Here is an 18,085-nt window from a genome sequence, read left to right as displayed (position 1 = left end):
TTGAATTAAATTTAGAACAAAGATAGATTAAAGCCTGTTATTAAATAAATTACTTTTTATTTCTCAAAATGGATTTCATGAAAATATTACAAAAAAAAAAAATCACTACACGTGTATATTGAAACTTGTGGGATTTAAATTACATAGCTTTATAGGCAATTAAAGATCACATTTCATTCAAAAGTCTTCAAAAAAATTCAAAAGTGAGGCGACAAACGGGAAACGCTTCGTAGGAAGTATGACCGATTAGTTGGAACTTCCAAGTAGATTTACTCTAATATTTTTAACTATCGAATTTAAATCAGTCACCTTTTTGTACATATTCGTACTAAGGCTAACATGCGATAAACCGAAACTACAGATATCGTCAATTATCGGTAATTTATATTGCTATAGAGTTGTGATGTATTATGTTTAATTGACTCTCTGTATTGTACTTTTAGATATTCGTTAAATACGTGATAAAAATCCAATTGATAGTATCGAACTGCGAGTACATGGATCCAAAATAAAATAATATCAACTTTAATTTAAGCTCACTCATAAAAACTAACTGTAGTCATATTAGTTTAGTAACAAAACTTTTAAATAATATCTTGTTAATAAAAACTAATTTCATACGGCACATATTTGATAACTGATATTACTTAATTGTAATTCATGTTTTTGAGATTTCAAAGACAAAAGTAGATATTCAATACTGACGTTAAATTCACCTCAGGCGACTTTATTAATTTAACATTTAAGTACCAGTCCCATAAAACAATATAGACAATTTTTTAGTTCACACAAGGTACATGTTTATATAAATAAAAAAACTGCAGCTCCAAAAAAATTATATAATATGTTAAAAGTATAAAGTTCCTTATTTTAAAAATATAATTATCAATGGTGTTAAAATGGTATTTTTAAGAGTAAGTATAATTGGCTGATAGGTAATCAACGGCAGACAACTTATTTACTATTTGCTCTAATTTCAACCTAGATGTCAGTTAACTTCAAACATGATGAAAAATGATTCATATTAAAGATGTATGCTATATATTAAGCATAATGTTTATTGAAATTATTGACCTCATACAATTTAGGAAATATACCTGGAGGAATGTGTTAGAATGTATTCGCTAGTTGATGCTAATAGAGTCAAGAACGGGCGCATCTTTGTGTAGCTGTGTCTAGAACTTTCCACTTCACCCTTACCTAACGACCGCGTGTAATGCAACATGCGATAGTCTGACAAAAATAATTGAACGATATTTAAAAGTGTCTAACAATAAAAGTTACTAAAAGAGACCAAAGATACTATATTATATAAAAAAAAGGTTTAAAAATTATCTTTTCAAAAGGTAAAGACATATTGTGTATCTTTTCTCAGTATTTACTGTGATAAATTTTATCTTAATCGGTTTAGTGAGTAGAGGTAATGAAAATGTTTAAACGTGAAAAGATAAAATACGGACATACTTTTAAAATTTTATAGTACATTTTATTTATAGTTATATATTTCTTAAAAAAGAGAATGCGGTCCATACAAATGTCATAAAGTTTTCAATAAATTAAGCTTCAGTACTTGCCTCCGATATGATGATACTTTTAAGCAAATTCTGCTTATCGCAATCTAAATTGGATTACGTATTTCAATAATAAAGCTATATTTTGCCATTAAAAAATATGTGATCATATAGGTTTTAACCAATAGCGTCAATATACTTAACGTCATTTTAGGAGTTCAAAAAGTTTTATGGCAAAGGGATTTCGCAGTTCCTGCGGCAGGCTTCCTCTTCGTGAATCCAAGCGTTAATCCGACTCTACGTCCTACTTCAAAATTAATTCCCTGGAACATTTGGGGAGATTTTTCTACGTTCACAATTTATGTTATGGCTTCCAAAACATACTATGTCATGATATTGTTCCATTACATCATAATCTTTTATTGATTGTCAGTACAAAATTTGTTCTATTATGATAAGACATGTTATTCTATTATATTATGGAAAAAATAGCAATATTTCCTTAAAATAATCATTTAACTTTCATAGATAAATTACAAGTAGGTAACACTGAAATAGATTTATAGCAACGCTATGATAAAAGCCTTTTAGTAAGTGACGAGTTGTTGTTGAAGTGCTAAAATATCTTCATAAATAGAATATTTGTCAATATTTCACTTTTTTAATCCATGCTATGGCTTCATTCGCACTGATATCGTGGAATGTCTCACCAATATCAACTTTTTTATTCGTTGGAGTAATCTTGAGTACTGCGTGGGGAAAACAGGAAAGAGTTAGTCGAATGGAACAAAGTCTTTGATTTAATCATTATTATATATTTTTTTATGAATACTCTAGTAATTTTTGGTAATAGTAATATTACGCTGTCTACAACAATAATACGAGTAGTTGTTGAAGTACAATATTTGTACTTCTTGCTACCTTTTTCTATTCAGAAGATTGATAAGGAATATTTCATTAGCAATAATTTACACTAGACAATATATTTAAAATTAAAATATTTTAGCGTTTCAAATAACTTAATAAATTAGGATTAACTTATTATACAAATTTTTCATTCATGAAACGCTCCATTAATTAAAAATTGGATTACCAGGTACAGCTTTTACTGCATAATTTAATTGTTAACTACGTCCTAGCAGGTTGTTATTAAATTTTTTCTTTCCAAAAGTAAACTTTATTAAACGGAACCAAATAATTTTAATTGGTGAGAATAACTGAGTTCTTTGTTGGATAAGTTTTAGAATTTATTCAATGCGAACGGAGTAAATTTATTTTATTTCATTAAACAGTAATTTTAAAATGTATTTAAAGTGAAACAATGCTCGTGAGTTCGTCGTGAGGGTGAATAACGAACAACCAAGTTGAGACAACTTCGGTGAAATATACAGAAATTTACGTGAATCTATCGCATTGTAGCGGTGGCAAAGTTTTTTTAAAACTCGGTCGCGCTGGCTGAAACTTTTTTTTTTTAATTTCTTGTGATGTACGAGTGTTTTACTTTAGTTCATTTTGCATTTCAAATTAAGTTTAGAAATGTATGTCCAAAAACATTATTTAGTTTGTTTACATTATATCAGTTAGTTAAAACTGGAAACATGTTTTCGAATGAATATAATGAAATATATAGGGTTTTCCATTAAGGGCGCTTGATCTTTGAAATGCAAAAAAAAAATACATGTAGGAAAGATATTTGCGAAATTTTTTTTTTATTTGGAAGGTCTATCGACCCCATTATGTATGGAATATGACATCATTCAAATGACCGCCACGGCTTCGGTTGGTGGCGCGCACACGAAAGGTCCAATTTTCGATGACTCTGGCGCACAAATCGGGCTGTATTTGATCGATGGCGTGGCGTATGTTGACTTTGAAGGCATCGGTGGTTTGCGGCTTGTTGGCATAGACCTGCGACTTAAGAAAACCCCACAAGAAAAAGTCCAGCGGGGTCAAATCGCACGATCTCGGTGGCCAGTTCACGTCGCCTCCGCGCGAGATGACCATGTCCAGAAATTGCTCGTGCAGAACTTCCATCGTAGCGTGTGCTGTGTGGCACGTAGCGCCGTCCTGTTGAAACCACATGTTGTCCAGATCCATATTCTCGATTTCAGGCCAAAAGAAGTTGGTTATCATCGACCGGTATCGCTCACCATTGACGGTGACGGCCACACCATTATCGTTTTCGAAAAAATACGGACCAATCACGCCTCCGGCCCAAAATCCGCACCAAACAGTCACTTTCTGCGGGTGCATTGCCACTTGGTGAACCTCGTGTGGATTGGTCTCGTCCCAAATACGGCAATTTTGCTTGTTGACATAGCCATTCATCCAAAAATGCGCCTCGTCGCTGAAGATGATTTTTTTGCCAAAATCGGCGTCAACTTCCAACTGCTCTAATGCCCAGTCAGCGAACACACGGCGCTGTCTATGGTCATTAACCTTGAGCTCTTGGGTCAGCTGGATCTTGTACGGGTGCAGGCTCAAGTCACAACGCAAAATTCGCCAAGTTGTCGTCTGCGAAAGGCCGAGTTCCTGTGCGCGACGCGGAATTGACTGCCGCGGGTTTTCGAGGACACTGTCGCGCACAGCGGCGATATTCTCGGCAGATCTCGCGTTACGTTGACGCACGGGAACCGGCTGATTGTTAACTGACCCGGTTGACTCGAATTTGTCCACCAATCGACGGATAGTCGACTCGGCAGGACGATCATCGCGACCGTAAAACGGGCGAAGTGCGCGGAACGTTGCTCGAACTGAAGACCCATTTTCATAAAACAATTTTATCATTTGCACGTGCTGCTCGACACTGTAACCTGCCATGGTGGTTTGGGAGGACGGAATGAATATAACACACTGCATTTGACAGCTGTCACTCAAACAACATGGCCGCAATCAGCTGTCAAAGTTCAAGCGTCCCTATTGGAAAACCCCATACAAAGAAAAATCGTTTAAATTTAACCTAATTGGGTAGGTCAATAATTTCTTTTAAGATTATGAATTTAAAATATGCTGTTATATATTTAAATTAAATTATAATCTGCGTAAATTAAATATAACGCCTTCATCATCACCTTAATCTGAGGCGGAATTCTAGCATGGGATACACTTTTTGTTTGAATTCACTTCAGACTTATGACCGATACTATCATAATAGGTGCGTACAATATTTGATGGCAGAAAGTTTTGTCTTTGTTTGTTTGACTTTTTATTATTTTTAAGGTTTGTTAAGTGATAAGCATTAAACGTCATTACTCTATGAAACAAGTCACTCACTATTTTAGGCAAGAATATACTAGTAAACTATTACAATAATATGCTGGTTTTACTTTCTGTTAGTACTTCGTTATCCTTCAAAATTGATGTTTTAGCTTACCCTGTAATTTCTTTCAAAATATTCATCCATTGGAATAAAACGAAATAAACAGACAAGGCTAAAATGGGAAAAATAAATTTTTTATTTTTGAGTACATAAAAGTATTGTATCTCTTGAAACAAACTTTTAATGGGCCGTTCATAAAACATTAACATTGTTTATACCTGACTTTCTATATATACTTCAATAAATGAATGTTATAATTAAAACTTTCCTGTCTATGTAAAATTTGTCATATAATAAGACTTATTTTTTTATCACTTTGTTTTGTTTGTAGTCATTTTATATTAATTCTTAATAACTTAAAAATTGTTGAACATCATATTAAAATATGCAAAGTACCTACTGTGCTTATGTTTTTTTATAACATTCAACTGTTTGATTTTTTTTTTAAATATTTTTTGTTATTTTAATAACGGCTTTTTACGATATAAACCATTTGAATATAAATTATTGTATCGAATATAATGAAAACTCTTTAAAAAAAATTAAGACTAAATCATTGATTGAAGATTTAGGAAGGGTTCAGAGTTGAAACTTCAAAGATATTTATATCCCTTAATTTAACAGGAAGCGTCATTAAATAAAAATAAATAGCCTATTTTGATTACTTTTTATAATGAAATATTTCTTTCAATATTTGTTCTATTTGAGTGGAATGTTAAGATTTATTATAAATTTTTAACGAGACGGTTCTCAGGCTTAAAGACGTCATGCATAAAATAAAAGATTTAAGATATTTGGCAAAAAAAATATCAATATTATATATAAATCTAAATAGAGAAGACACTGGCTTATATACAACATATTTCATTCAATAAAATATTACAATTAAATGTATGCATATAACCTCTAATATTATATAAAATAAAACATAATTCTTCATATTTAATCACAGCCTAATAAAGCTATTACACTTAAACGTTAAAGATATCTCTCCTGATTCAGTGAGTGTAGGTAACTGTTGACGACGATCGCAAAGTATATAAATGTAACTGTAAATAAGAAAAATCAGTTATTAATATTAATTAATCGAATTAAATTAACTCTGCTGTATAACTTCATACCTTCGTAAAAGATACCAATAGCTATAGTGATTGCGGCTGCGAAGTAATGTTTCTTGAGGCAGTAGACGACGATCTTGGAACTGAACAGCAAGCAGTATATCGTCAGCAATGATAAGTGAGATACGTACCACAGAGAGCACAGAAATATATTGCTTTTGATCTGGAAATGCACAGATATATTGCTGTTGAATATTTCCTTCTCATTTTCAATAAAGCTTGAGTTGCTATAATGTTGAAAAATGACATTTTTTATTCTATTTTCGTAACTTTGCTCTGTAATAGCTTTTAAAGTATGTTATATTAAATAGTTTAAATAATTTAATTTTAATACCTGTCTTGCTTGCCAAACGAGCAGTACCGATATTACAATCTGATATAGGGAGAGACAGGATGCCACTAGAGTGAAAATAAAGTTGACAGCGACCATGGGTTGTGTGTTATACAAGCTATCAGATCTTGTGATACTCAACAGAAATCCAACAGAGGAAACTAATAGTACAACGGATATTAACTATAAAGACAACAACATGTATTAAACGAGCATTTCCCGGTGTTCGACGGCACAGCTATATAAACATTACACGTGAAAATGTTTTTATATCTCTTTCTGTTATTAAAATATAAGGCACATTTTGATTTATTAATGTAAACAAAATTCAGGAATATAAATGCATATGTCGCAGCGGTATTAGTAATTCATAGCAAGTAAACTAGGCAAATGACATTATAACCAAAAATTATTATATAATGGATAAAGTTAATTTTTAGTTTTTGCAATTCAATTTACATGAAAAATTAAAATTTAATTAGACTGCATAGTTTATGCTTAAGGCAGCTTCGGGTCATGAGTTGAAGCAAAGTATTCTGTTTACCAAAGAAGACAGCCCCACGAACATGACACCTTCTTTTAGGCTACGACCGCACATCGTTTCTACTTCGCAGCACCGCCACTTTGATAAACTCTTCATTTGTATTTAATGTTAATTAAGAATTAATTAATTGCTTACAAGGATAATATTTTACTTTTATTTATATTGTACTTCAACTACAATGTCATAAAGTTACCACGGTATATTTATAACTTTTTTAATTTTAGTATGAACATATACAACCTTCGTGTAGTTCTGACTATGAAAAAGGTTTTGTACATGACTTTTCGTCTAGCGGAAAGTAGTATTGAATAAATGCTAAAATTTATTTGATTCATGAAGCTAGTTTATTAATAAATTTTGCGATTATTTTTAGATCTTCATTTCATGTATGTACATATTTTAATTAAAACTTTGACATTGTGTTGCATTGTTTTTTAAATACCTTCTGAATTAAGTAACATTACATTGAAAATTTTGAAACAAATTGCTTAAATGGCAGCAGATCATTCATCATCATTCTTTTACTTTACAAAGAAGATGAAAAGGGTCAGTATACAAACAAAACATCAAAGGTACAATAATTTCCGCTTAAAACTACAGTTAATTATAATTGAAACAGAATCCTTCACGTCATTAAAGAGAAGTGAATGGTGTAACCAAAGCCTATAATTTATCATATTTATAGGTTTATAAATTAATCGAAATACATGTTTATTAACCGTAAAAAATAGATATATTTATATAACCGTAAATACATATGTATATATATTTAATTGACTCCCTGTATTACTATTCTTTTGACTATTTAGTTAAATACAAGATTAAAATCTAATCAACAACATCGAACTGCGAGTACATGGATTCAAAATAAAATAATGTCAACTTTAATTTAAGCCCACTCAAAAAAACTAACTGTAGTCGTATTAGTTTAGTATTAAAACTTTTAAACTAATATCTTGGTTAAATAAATTGGATAAATACCTATTACTTTTTACTAATAGATAGTGTATTTGTGATTAGTGATTTTGAGAATTCAAAGATTATAATTTATTTAACAAAATTAACAATACCGTCAAAATCACTTAAGGCGACTTTATTACCTTCTTCCAGGCTCAAGAGGGAACTGCATAACGAAAATACATTTTCCATTATTATAAAACAATTTTTAGAGTTCAGAGAACGTTTATGTATACATAAATTAAAAACAGAGCAGCCTGAAAAATTTTGTATTATGTGTAATATGTCTAAAGTTCTTTACTTTAGAAATATAATAATTAATGGTGTTAAAATGATATTTTAAACGTATCAATGGCATAATAGGTTATTGATATAATTGGTATAATTATCTGACAGGAAATCATCTGCAGACACTAGACAACTTATTTACTATACATTCTAATTTCAATTTAGATGTTAGTTTAAAGTTATATATTAAGCATTATGTTTATTGAAATAATTGACCTCATACACAATTTCCGAAATACACCTGGAGGAATGTGTTAGAATGTATTCGCTAGTTGATGCTAAAGTCAAGAACGGGCGCGTGTAATGCAACATGCGATAGACTGACAAAAATAATTGAAGCGTTATTTAAGAGTTTATAAAAAGAACAGTTACGAAAAAAGACGAAAGTTACTATATTATTAGAAAAAGATATAAAAATTATCTTTTCAAAACGTAAATACATATTGTGTATCTTTTCCAACTGTCTCTGATAAATTTTACCTAAATCGGTTTGGCTAGTAGAGGTAACGGACATGTTAAAACGTGAAGAGGTAAAAGACGGACACACTTTTATAATATTAATACTTTATTAATATTAAGACTTTTACACTCAAACGTTATTACACGTAAACGTTAAAGATATCTCTCCTGATTCAGTGAGTGTAGGTAACTGTTGACGACGATCGCAAAGTATGTGAATGTTACTGTAAATAAGAAAAATCAGTTATTAATTTTAATTAAACGAATTAAATTAAATTAATTAAGTATAAGTTCATACCTTCGTAAATGATACCAATAGCTATAGTGAGTGCGGCTGCAGAGTAATCTTGATATTGGCAGTAGACGACGATCTTGGAAATGAATAGCAAGCAGTATATCGTCAGCAATGATAAGTGAGATACGTACCACAGAGAGCACAGAAATATATTGCCTTTGATCTGGAAATGCACACATATATGGTCTTGAATATTTTTATATATTTTTTCAATATAGTTTTAGTTGTTAAAATATTGAAAATTGATAACATTTTATTCTGTAATTGCTTTTAAATATTCATTAATTGAAATTGACTTTAAATTTTGATACCTGTCTTGTTTGCCAAACGAGTAGTATTGATATTACAATCTGGTATAGGGAGAGACAGGATGCCATTAGACTGAAAATCAAGTTGACTGCCATCATGGGTTGTGTGTTAGTCCAGAGAAATCTCACAGAGGAAAATAATAGTACTATGGAAATTAACTACAAAAACAATAACATGTATTAAATAAGTCATTTCCCGTTCTTCGACAACACGGCTAAATAAATATTACACGAACTTGCTCTTACATATCTTTCTGTCATTGTAATATATAAGCCACATTTTGATATATAAATATTAAAGAAAATTCAGAACTATAAACAGGTATAATAATTTAATAACTAATTAACTAAGCATATGACATTTAAACAAAAAATATTTTTATATAATCGATAAACTTAATTTTTATTTTGCAATTCATGCAATCATGAAAAAATATCGTATATTTATAGGGTTTATAGTTTATGCTTAATGAAGCCTCGGGTCATGAGTTGAAGCAAAGTATTCTGTTTACCAAAGAAGACAGCCCCACGAACATGACACCTTCTTTTAGGCTACGACCGCACATCGTTTCTACTTCGCACCAGCGCCACTTTGATAAAATCTTCATTTGTATTTAATGTTAATTAAAAACTAATTAATTGCTTACAAGGATACGATTTTCCTTTAAATTAATATATACTACGAATACAATGTCATAACTCTTAAGTCAATTGCCACGGCATATATATTATTTTTAAGTTTTAGTTTCAATATATAAAACCAGTGATGATTTATATGTGAATTTATTAATACGTCAATATATAAAACCTGATATAATTTTTCGTCCAGTTGAAAGTGGGATATTGTATAATTTATAAAATATAATCTATTATGAAGATAATTTATTTTATAAATTTGAATTAAATATATGCACTTGTATGAATAAAATCTCTGATTTTATATTACACTATTTTTGGATACATTCTGTATTAGATAATAATAAAAAACATTGAATTTTTAAAAATAAATACCTTAGTAAAGGTAGTAAATTTTTCATCATACTTTTTTACTCTACAAAGGACATGAAAAGAGTTGTAAGAATATTATGCAAAACAAAATAATAAAATGTATAATGATTACCTCTCAAGACTGCAGTTAATTAATAATTATTACTGAAAAAGGACTATTCACGTCAGTTGTAAATGAGAAGGCAATGGTATGACCCAAAGCTTATAATGTATAAATACTTATAAATCAATCGAAAGACCAGTTAATTAAACCATATAAAAAATACTTTATTACTGTGGGAGCGGAAATATTAATATATGGAACATTATAACAATTTTAACTTAATTATCCTTAGACTGTTTTTGTATTTCCTTTCTATAGATCGAGGCTTTATTAGTTTGTCGTCTCGTTTCAAATAAAATATTTATTATTCTTTTATTTGACTGCTTTAGGAATCTTCAAGCTTCTTTTAACACCCAATAAGCCTGCACAAAGGATCCTCGGCTCTTCCTCGACAGTAGGATTTAAAAATATACTACGGATATCATGTTCGTTTGTACGTAAAATTGTCCCTGCAAAAAAATAAAATTTAAAAAGTCATTTTAAACTTTTTAGCTCATTTTAATACTGACTATTATTAAATTTTATATTTAAAAATATTTTTCTTTACGATTGCATACAAAAATGTATACACGTATACACGAAAATCTAGATTTGCACTAAATGGTGATTTATTTAGTTTCTCTAATTATAACTAGAGTTTATGAAGCATTCATAATATGCATTTCATTATCTCTATTTATTCATAGAATTAATATTGTTATTATTGGTTGTTATTTAATCGTTCAATAATACATTGCCATGAGTGACAAGCTTACTGATGCTCGCAATACATAAAATAAATTATGGAAGCCTTAATGAATATTGCATAGCCGATAAATGAAGCTCTGGGGTAATGAAAATTAATACTCACTCAATGTTTTTTACATGGTTATTTTTCCATTGACAAAGCAAATTAAATATAATAATATTTACATTGATTTAAAATATTTTGAAATATAACCGTAGCCTAAATTAACATTTGACCTACTTATGTTCAAAATCAATTATTTTATCGTCATTTTGACTATGATCAGATAATGTTTTTGTAACTAACTTAGGATATCAACAAACAGGTTTTGTATTAATCTAGAACTTGGTTCTGAGTAAATAGAAATATAAACGAGAAATCTGAGTATTTTCATAAATAACAAGACACGGATACCAAGCTAAGAGAAACGTATTTTTGAAAATAATGTGTTAATAAAAATATATTTTTTTATAACTTTGTTTTCTTAGAAGTACTAAAAATAATTATTTAAATAATTAAAAAGTATGTCACGCAAAACATTTTGATTGCGTGACTAGTTTTTAATTATAAAAGAAGTGCAACATAAATCTATAATTTTACAAGGACTCGTCGAAATATGATAATGGACTAGACAAGAGAAAAAACCTCTCAGCATTCAATGGATTCAGCGTGCTAGTGCCGGGTCCATCGAATTGCAGAGAGAGGAGCTTCAGCGGTACCTGGGACTTGTGACTCAGGTGTAGGTTTAAGGGACCCCTATCTGACGCGCGTTAACTACTCACCTCCACCGTCCAAGCTCTTCTCTCTACCTAACCAAAACCAAACCCCTAGAGGGTGCCTTCGACGCTCGTTCCAAGGATGAACTGATATTAGTAATGGACAGGCCCAAGTCTTTGAGTAGTATTACAATAAAACAATCTGCTACTTTTTTTATATATTCTGATCTTGTGGACTCGCCGCTTCTATTGTATTGGTGATTGTCCACTGCGGTGATGTTTTAAACACGCATGAAGTCGAGCTTGTCGATGCGAGCTGTTCTAGTTCCATTTCTGACACGAGAGAAAATATCCTTTGCTTTGCCAGAGCTTGCTCGTAAGTTGAAAACTTTTTAACAGTATCAGAGATGTTCAAGAAAAATCTATCTAATTCGTCATGTCCTCGCTGTGATGCCAATTTGTTTTGGTTGTTAAGTAATTTTGCTATCAACACAGCTGTAGGGAATGGCTTCCTCCTAAATGCTATTCGCTTAACTCCCTTCTTGTTCGTATTTTTATTTTGTTTATATAATTTTCCAGAATCTTCGTCTGCTACTCTAGTATCTCTAGTATCACTAACATTGGTTTCTTTGTCTTTAATGTTTATGGAAGCACTGTTTTCCTCGAATATATCTGACAATTCATCATCACTTTTTACGTCGACGTAATCTTGAGCTTTTCTTTCTACGAAAAATGGTGTAACGAATGACATCTCCTCTTCATATTTCCATTGCTTTATATTTTTTGCTGCTTCACCGGTTTTACCTTTCTTTTTGTTTAAAGCCCTCCTGTATGAATCTCGAAGGCACTGCCACCTTTTTTTACATGCAACAGCTGAAAAGTAAATATTTAACGTATATAATTAAAACAAAAATTATTATGTTCAGATGGAGAAGAAACTGAGGTAGGAGAATTTTTCGTTTTTTATTAACCAGACTGTATATACAATACTTGAGTTAAAAATTATGGTAACATAAAATTGCTTACAACAAGTAATACAACTAAATTCCGACAGAATAGAAAAAAATGTTGTATGTATTTACAATAGTGAAATTATATTTGAAACCGGGGTGGAAGAATATTTATTCTGTAATACCTTATGACATATTTGAATTTTGTTTTATCAATAATTATAATAACTTCAAAGTTCGTTCTTTATTAGGTGTCATTGCTCTTATAATTCATAAGGATTTAGCTTTGCTACTTAAAAGCAAACCTCAGTAAAACAAAAATAGCCAGGGTAAAATTTTAGACTTTTTTTTTATAGTTTTCAGTCCATAATAAATACTGTTCAACAAAAAGTCATTTTCAAAAAATAAAATTGTATGAGTACGTTGTATACATTGAATGTTGTATACATTGAAGTAAAATTTCGTGTATATTTGTCGTTAAATGTTTTTTTTTTAATATATCAAAGGACTTTGTTCTCCTCAACATAACATACTATGACCGTATTAGGAACGTGTCAGGACCGGCATGCAATACCATATGATCTACTACCTCCTCTAGAACGTATAGATTACCTATTAAATTTGTATGTATCGCTTTAATGAAGGAGAATTTTTCTGGCTTTAATAATTAAAGTAATATTTAAACCAGTAAACGAAAGAAACTTGTAACACTTGTAACTTAATGTAAAGTAATAATGTAAATATTTTACAAATATAAAGAAACTGAAAATAATTTGTTTTGTAGTTCCTATTAACACATCATTAAATAAAAGTAGAAAACTTACCGGATTGTTTTAGTTGTTCCCCAATTTCCTTCCACGCAATGTCTTTCTTGACGTTATCCATATATTTCGGATGTTTTAAATTATATAGAAATTCGTAATTGCGAACAATTTTTATTAATTTTTCGTCGTCCATCTCACATAGAACGCGTACGCGTTTCTACTTGAACCGATGGTAACAAAATGACCAATAGAGAGAGAAGAGTGGTAACGCGTTTCTAACCCGAGTGCTCACCGTTTCGCCGCCTGAGCGTACCGGTGTGGCAACGTCGCGTACCATGCACGGAGTGTATCGCCGCCGGCAATATAATCTCGCCGCCAATTGTTAACGCTCCGTGCGTGGCACGTGATGAAACTGATCGGTGACGGAACGATTTAGTGGGCATAGTCTTATACTTTTCAATAGAAAAATGTTTTTTCGTTAACCCCTTCCTGTTACGTTTATAGTTACATGGGTTGTAGTGGGTAGATGGCAGTAGTAAAAAATGGGAGAATATTCCATCAAATTAACAATTGACTCATAAATTAAAATGTTAGTAATATATTTTTAAAGTATTTCTCCGCTTGACAGTTTTTCACCATTTCACCAGTTTTTTTTTATTTCATTAAAGAATAAGTTGCTTAAAATTATAAATTCATACGGTAATTTGAGTTGATATACAATATCTTTCCATGCGTAAGCTTTTTTTGCTGTATCCATGATTTTCGGATGTTGACAATTATAAATAAATTCATAATTGCGGACGATTTCAATAAGTTTCTCATCCTCCATTATAATAGTATGCGTTTGATGGGCTGGTTGTTCTGGTACGTTGTATTGTAAGATAAGACTAACTGGTCGTAGACCGTATGACACACGTTTCGTCGCACGCACACATCGGTTTGGCAACGTCGCGTGCCATATGCGTATCAGATCGGATACTGGTGTGAGTGAAAGTTTAAACCTTGTTTTATGGAAAACAGTTGTTGCCAGTCCGTACATCATGCAAGCCACGTTGCTATTTTTGCTGTCTATTTATTGACTTAGTATATACACTTGTATGTATATACAGATATTTTGTACAACAAATAATATAATTTGCTTTGGTAGCCTACATATATATCGTTTTATGAAATACTGTTTTCTAGACTTCGTGTTTAAAAAGTAGTTTCATGTTTTTGTTAGCTTCAATTTATTCGGATGAAAGAAAGAGGGTTATGTTCAGTTTTAAATGTATTTACTCACTCTTTTGAGTAAACAGAATGTATTAAACTTTTTAGACTGTGAGTTTAGAAAAAAATATTTTCCTGACCATTTCTTGGCGTACAAAAATAAGGACTTTTTAAATCGATAATATAAAAAAAATAGATTTTTGTTAAAACTTATAGCGTGTGACATACGACAACAAAAATCAGCTAAACGATAAACATAAATAAGTGATTTTGTAATTAAGTAGTTTCTTTAATAGTATGAAAATAGATTAAATAAAATCAAAAAAATTCAATAATACTTTAAATACATTCATAAGATTCTGAAAGTCAACTTCATTAATATTTTCTTAGCCGGTATTGACGAATCAATTGCAGTAGTTTGATTTGATAAAAGTAAAATAGGAATTTAAATATATATATATATTTTTAATAAAGGAGACTCCTCTTAATGGCTATCACAGCGAGAGGTCCGAGATCATGATCTCAATTTATCGAAGTGCTCAGTCGTCAGACTTTTAATAAACAAACCGTGGACTCGGAAACGTCTCTATGAAATCAATTTAGAATATTAAGTTACAGCCTTAATGTCACAGCCTGTTATAAAATTTAATTCCGAAACTATTCATGTAACTTACATTTAAATTTGTACATTTAAAGTGCTTCGTTTGCACCAAATTTATGCATGTGTATTCATTAAAGGCAATCTCATAACAATATTTTCACCTTAAAACGATTGTATATTTTTTATATGTGGTTTAAAAATTATTAGGCTTTTACTGAGGTAAATATAAATTTTTAACTGAAACATGAAATGGCAAAAGATAAATATATGTCAAACAAAACTAATTAGTCTCTCAGAATTTGTTATAAACTCTGACAAAGTTGATTAATCGGCCAGCTTTTGTTAACAGGGGATATCATCTATTTCAAAATTACTTTTTCATAAAAACCCAAATCAATCGAGTTCTTTTTGATGTATTGTATTGGATTAAAATTTTAAAATGATTTTTTTTTATTTTTATTTAAATTACGATTTCACAAATCATAATCTGAAGATCGAAATGATTATAATGAAAGTGATTTATTTTGGGATTATTTTACAGATAAAGGTAAGACTTTATAACCAATAGTTTGAACGTGTACCTACTTTTTATCTCAATTCATATTGGTTTCCATTTTGTTTTCTCTAAATTATATACATATACATGTGTCGATCAAAAACACATTAAGAGTACTTAGGTACTGGTTCCAACGATTTCATTATAAAATTGTTTCGATGTGGTCACACACAAAAAATATTTTATACTAATTATTATTTAAATAACGTTAAAGAGGCTTATAATCAATTAATTTAATTATGATATCATTTGTTGTTGGTTTTATAAAGTCGGCGTGATTGAATGTATTTGAAGCAATTAATCGAAAAAGATAATAAAAAAAAAGTATGTACAATAATATTAAAATTAAAAGTTACACTCTAATCAATTAGACAGCATAAGTGAATCCATCAAAGAGAGTACTTTATTTTCAACAGTTATAGATGTTTTTAAGGATTTTAACAATGTGATTAGATATATAATATTATATTTCTTTACATAGATAGGTGATTAGTTTGTTAAGGGATTAAAATAAAACTCACATGCAAAAAGTCATAAAAAAAGGAATGGAATAAAATAATTGAATCAGTCGTGTAAATTGAAAGATCGTTTAGGTTCGTAACTGTCATAAGGATTTTATCCTCAATATTTGTCCAGTATTAAAGAGAGGCCTATCAGTATGGTTTTGAAGATAAATGCAATGTTTAAATACATTATTAGCTCCTGTTTATTTCACAACTTTCCTATTTATTCAATGTATGCATATAACATATACAATATCACCAGTCTAAATATTCAATTACAATTTTGTATAATTTCTGTCAAATTAAACGGTTTTAACAAAATACCAGCACAGATAATTTAAAGCTTAATGTTGTATAAATAAATCTTAGGTCTGTTCTAAGTGAATAAATCACACGCGAACAACTAGATTCAGAATATTAATTTTCACTCTTATAAATCAAAACATGCTGTTGTTTGATTTGTGAACATTTATGTTCGTGAATAAACATTCATGCGTTTATGTCATTAACAAGGGGAAAACACGTTTAAAAGTGTATTTTATATGATGGCATATGTAGATTTAATAAATATATTAATCAAATTCACTACAATCCAGCGCACTTTGTATTGGATTTATATTCGAAAACGAAGCCCAGATTGTTTTAGGTAATCCGGAAATAGAGATTTAATAACGCACTTCTCTGAATAGCATCAGAAATTATAATATTTTAGTGATTAAAATGATTCTTCTAAAAGCCTAAAAATTTATTTAAAAATGTATTTACCGTGTATACCATAAAAATTTCTTAATTTTCTTAATATACCTAATTTTTGTGCGTTAATTTTGACGTTCATTACAGGACTAAGGAATTTTTTTTAACAGTTCCGTAATTTTAACTTTTAAAAATGTTTTAATTATAATTCATTTAAAAAAGAGTGAGTATTTTTTAAAGGCAATGAAAATTATTCCTTTGTCCTTTCTGATTGTTTTTAACCCTCCAAACATAAGGCGAAAGGTAACTAAATTCAGTTTACTATCAATAAATGTAGTGGTTATAGATTTGCAGATGTGTTTGGCAGAAATGGTTTCAATGATTGAGGTTTGTCGAGCTAATTAGCTTCTACAATGTACAGGGAGGTATTCACATCTCGTCTGCCCGTGATCTCGGTTGCTGCAAAGTAAACGAAATGTCGGGACTATGTAATTCAAATAATTAAAAACGCGTAGTAAATTCGAAAATATTAGTTTTATTTCAATGAATACTTGTGAAAGTCTTAGATCTCGTTAGAGAAAAATATTTGAATAGCGATAGAAAATTTTGAATTAATTTTCTCGGAAATACTTAGTTGAATGGGTTTCAAGATTTTCAACTTCTAGGAACTTTATTTAAATAGTGTAAATGGCTACTCAAGAAAAGCAGGTTTAATTAATATAATTAAATTGTAATATTATGTAGGATTTTTCAAAAATTTTAAAATTTAAACTGTAATATTTTACATTAAAATCTGAATTTTATTCTCAAGTGTACAGTAAAATTTTGACCAAATGATGTAGTATGCATGAATGGATGTTGGGTGAGAGCTTTGAACAGCGTGTTACGAGTGTTCAAGAGGGAATAGACCTCGTGAAATACCGCTTTGTGAACTACCACCCATCTTGTAAGTCGATGCGGTCATTAATTTATGTAATTATAATCAAAACAGCTCCCGAAAAAAAAAATCACAGTTTAAATGATATAGGAAGTAATATGGATTCTGCATAGAGGTTTTTAGAAATTGAATCCTATTTTTTACTTTAACTACTATAACGTATTTCTTATTGTGTAGGTACGTGTTGA

At 30.1% G+C, this 18,085-nt stretch overlaps 3 protein-coding genes across 3 annotated transcripts; all 3 read right to left on the bottom strand.

Annotated features, from left to right (window-relative positions):
- Positions 1-5,679: 5,679 nt before the first annotated feature.
- Positions 5,680-7,093, bottom strand: LOC116770707 (uncharacterized). Its single transcript, XM_032662299.2, has 4 exons — positions 6,824-7,093; positions 6,283-6,462; positions 5,952-6,111; positions 5,680-5,879 (listed from the first exon to the last, which is right to left on the bottom strand). Exons 1-4 carry the CDS (start codon positions 6,917-6,919, stop codon positions 5,809-5,811), a joined length of 507 nt encoding a protein of 168 aa, XP_032518190.2. The 5' UTR covers positions 6,920-7,093; the 3' UTR covers positions 5,680-5,808.
- Positions 7,094-8,654: 1,561 nt separating this feature from the next.
- LOC116770708 (uncharacterized) lies at positions 8,655-9,912 on the bottom strand. The gene is made up of 4 exons (XM_032662300.2): positions 9,643-9,912; positions 9,134-9,289; positions 8,826-8,985; positions 8,655-8,751 (listed from the first exon to the last, which is right to left on the bottom strand). Exons 1-4 carry the CDS (start codon positions 9,736-9,738, stop codon positions 8,681-8,683), a joined length of 483 nt encoding a protein of 160 aa, XP_032518191.2. The 5' UTR covers positions 9,739-9,912; the 3' UTR covers positions 8,655-8,680.
- Positions 9,913-10,149: 237 nt separating this feature from the next.
- LOC116770992 (uncharacterized) lies at positions 10,150-13,658 on the bottom strand. The gene is made up of 3 exons (XM_032662681.2): positions 13,459-13,658; positions 11,751-12,557; positions 10,150-10,690 (listed from the first exon to the last, which is right to left on the bottom strand). The coding sequence occupies exons 1-2, from the start codon at positions 13,589-13,591 to the stop codon at positions 11,899-11,901; spliced, it is 792 nt and encodes a 263-aa protein (XP_032518572.2). The 5' UTR covers positions 13,592-13,658; the 3' UTR covers positions 10,150-10,690; positions 11,751-11,898.
- Positions 13,659-18,085: the final 4,427 nt, after the last annotated feature.

This window comes from Danaus plexippus, chromosome 7 (assembly GCF_018135715.1).
Source record: "Danaus plexippus chromosome 7, MEX_DaPlex, whole genome shotgun sequence".
NCBI classification, from domain to species: domain Eukaryota; kingdom Metazoa; phylum Arthropoda; class Insecta; order Lepidoptera; family Nymphalidae; genus Danaus; species Danaus plexippus.
The sequence above is the reverse complement of the archived record's forward strand: the minus strand, read 5'-3'. Positions and strand labels throughout refer to the sequence as shown.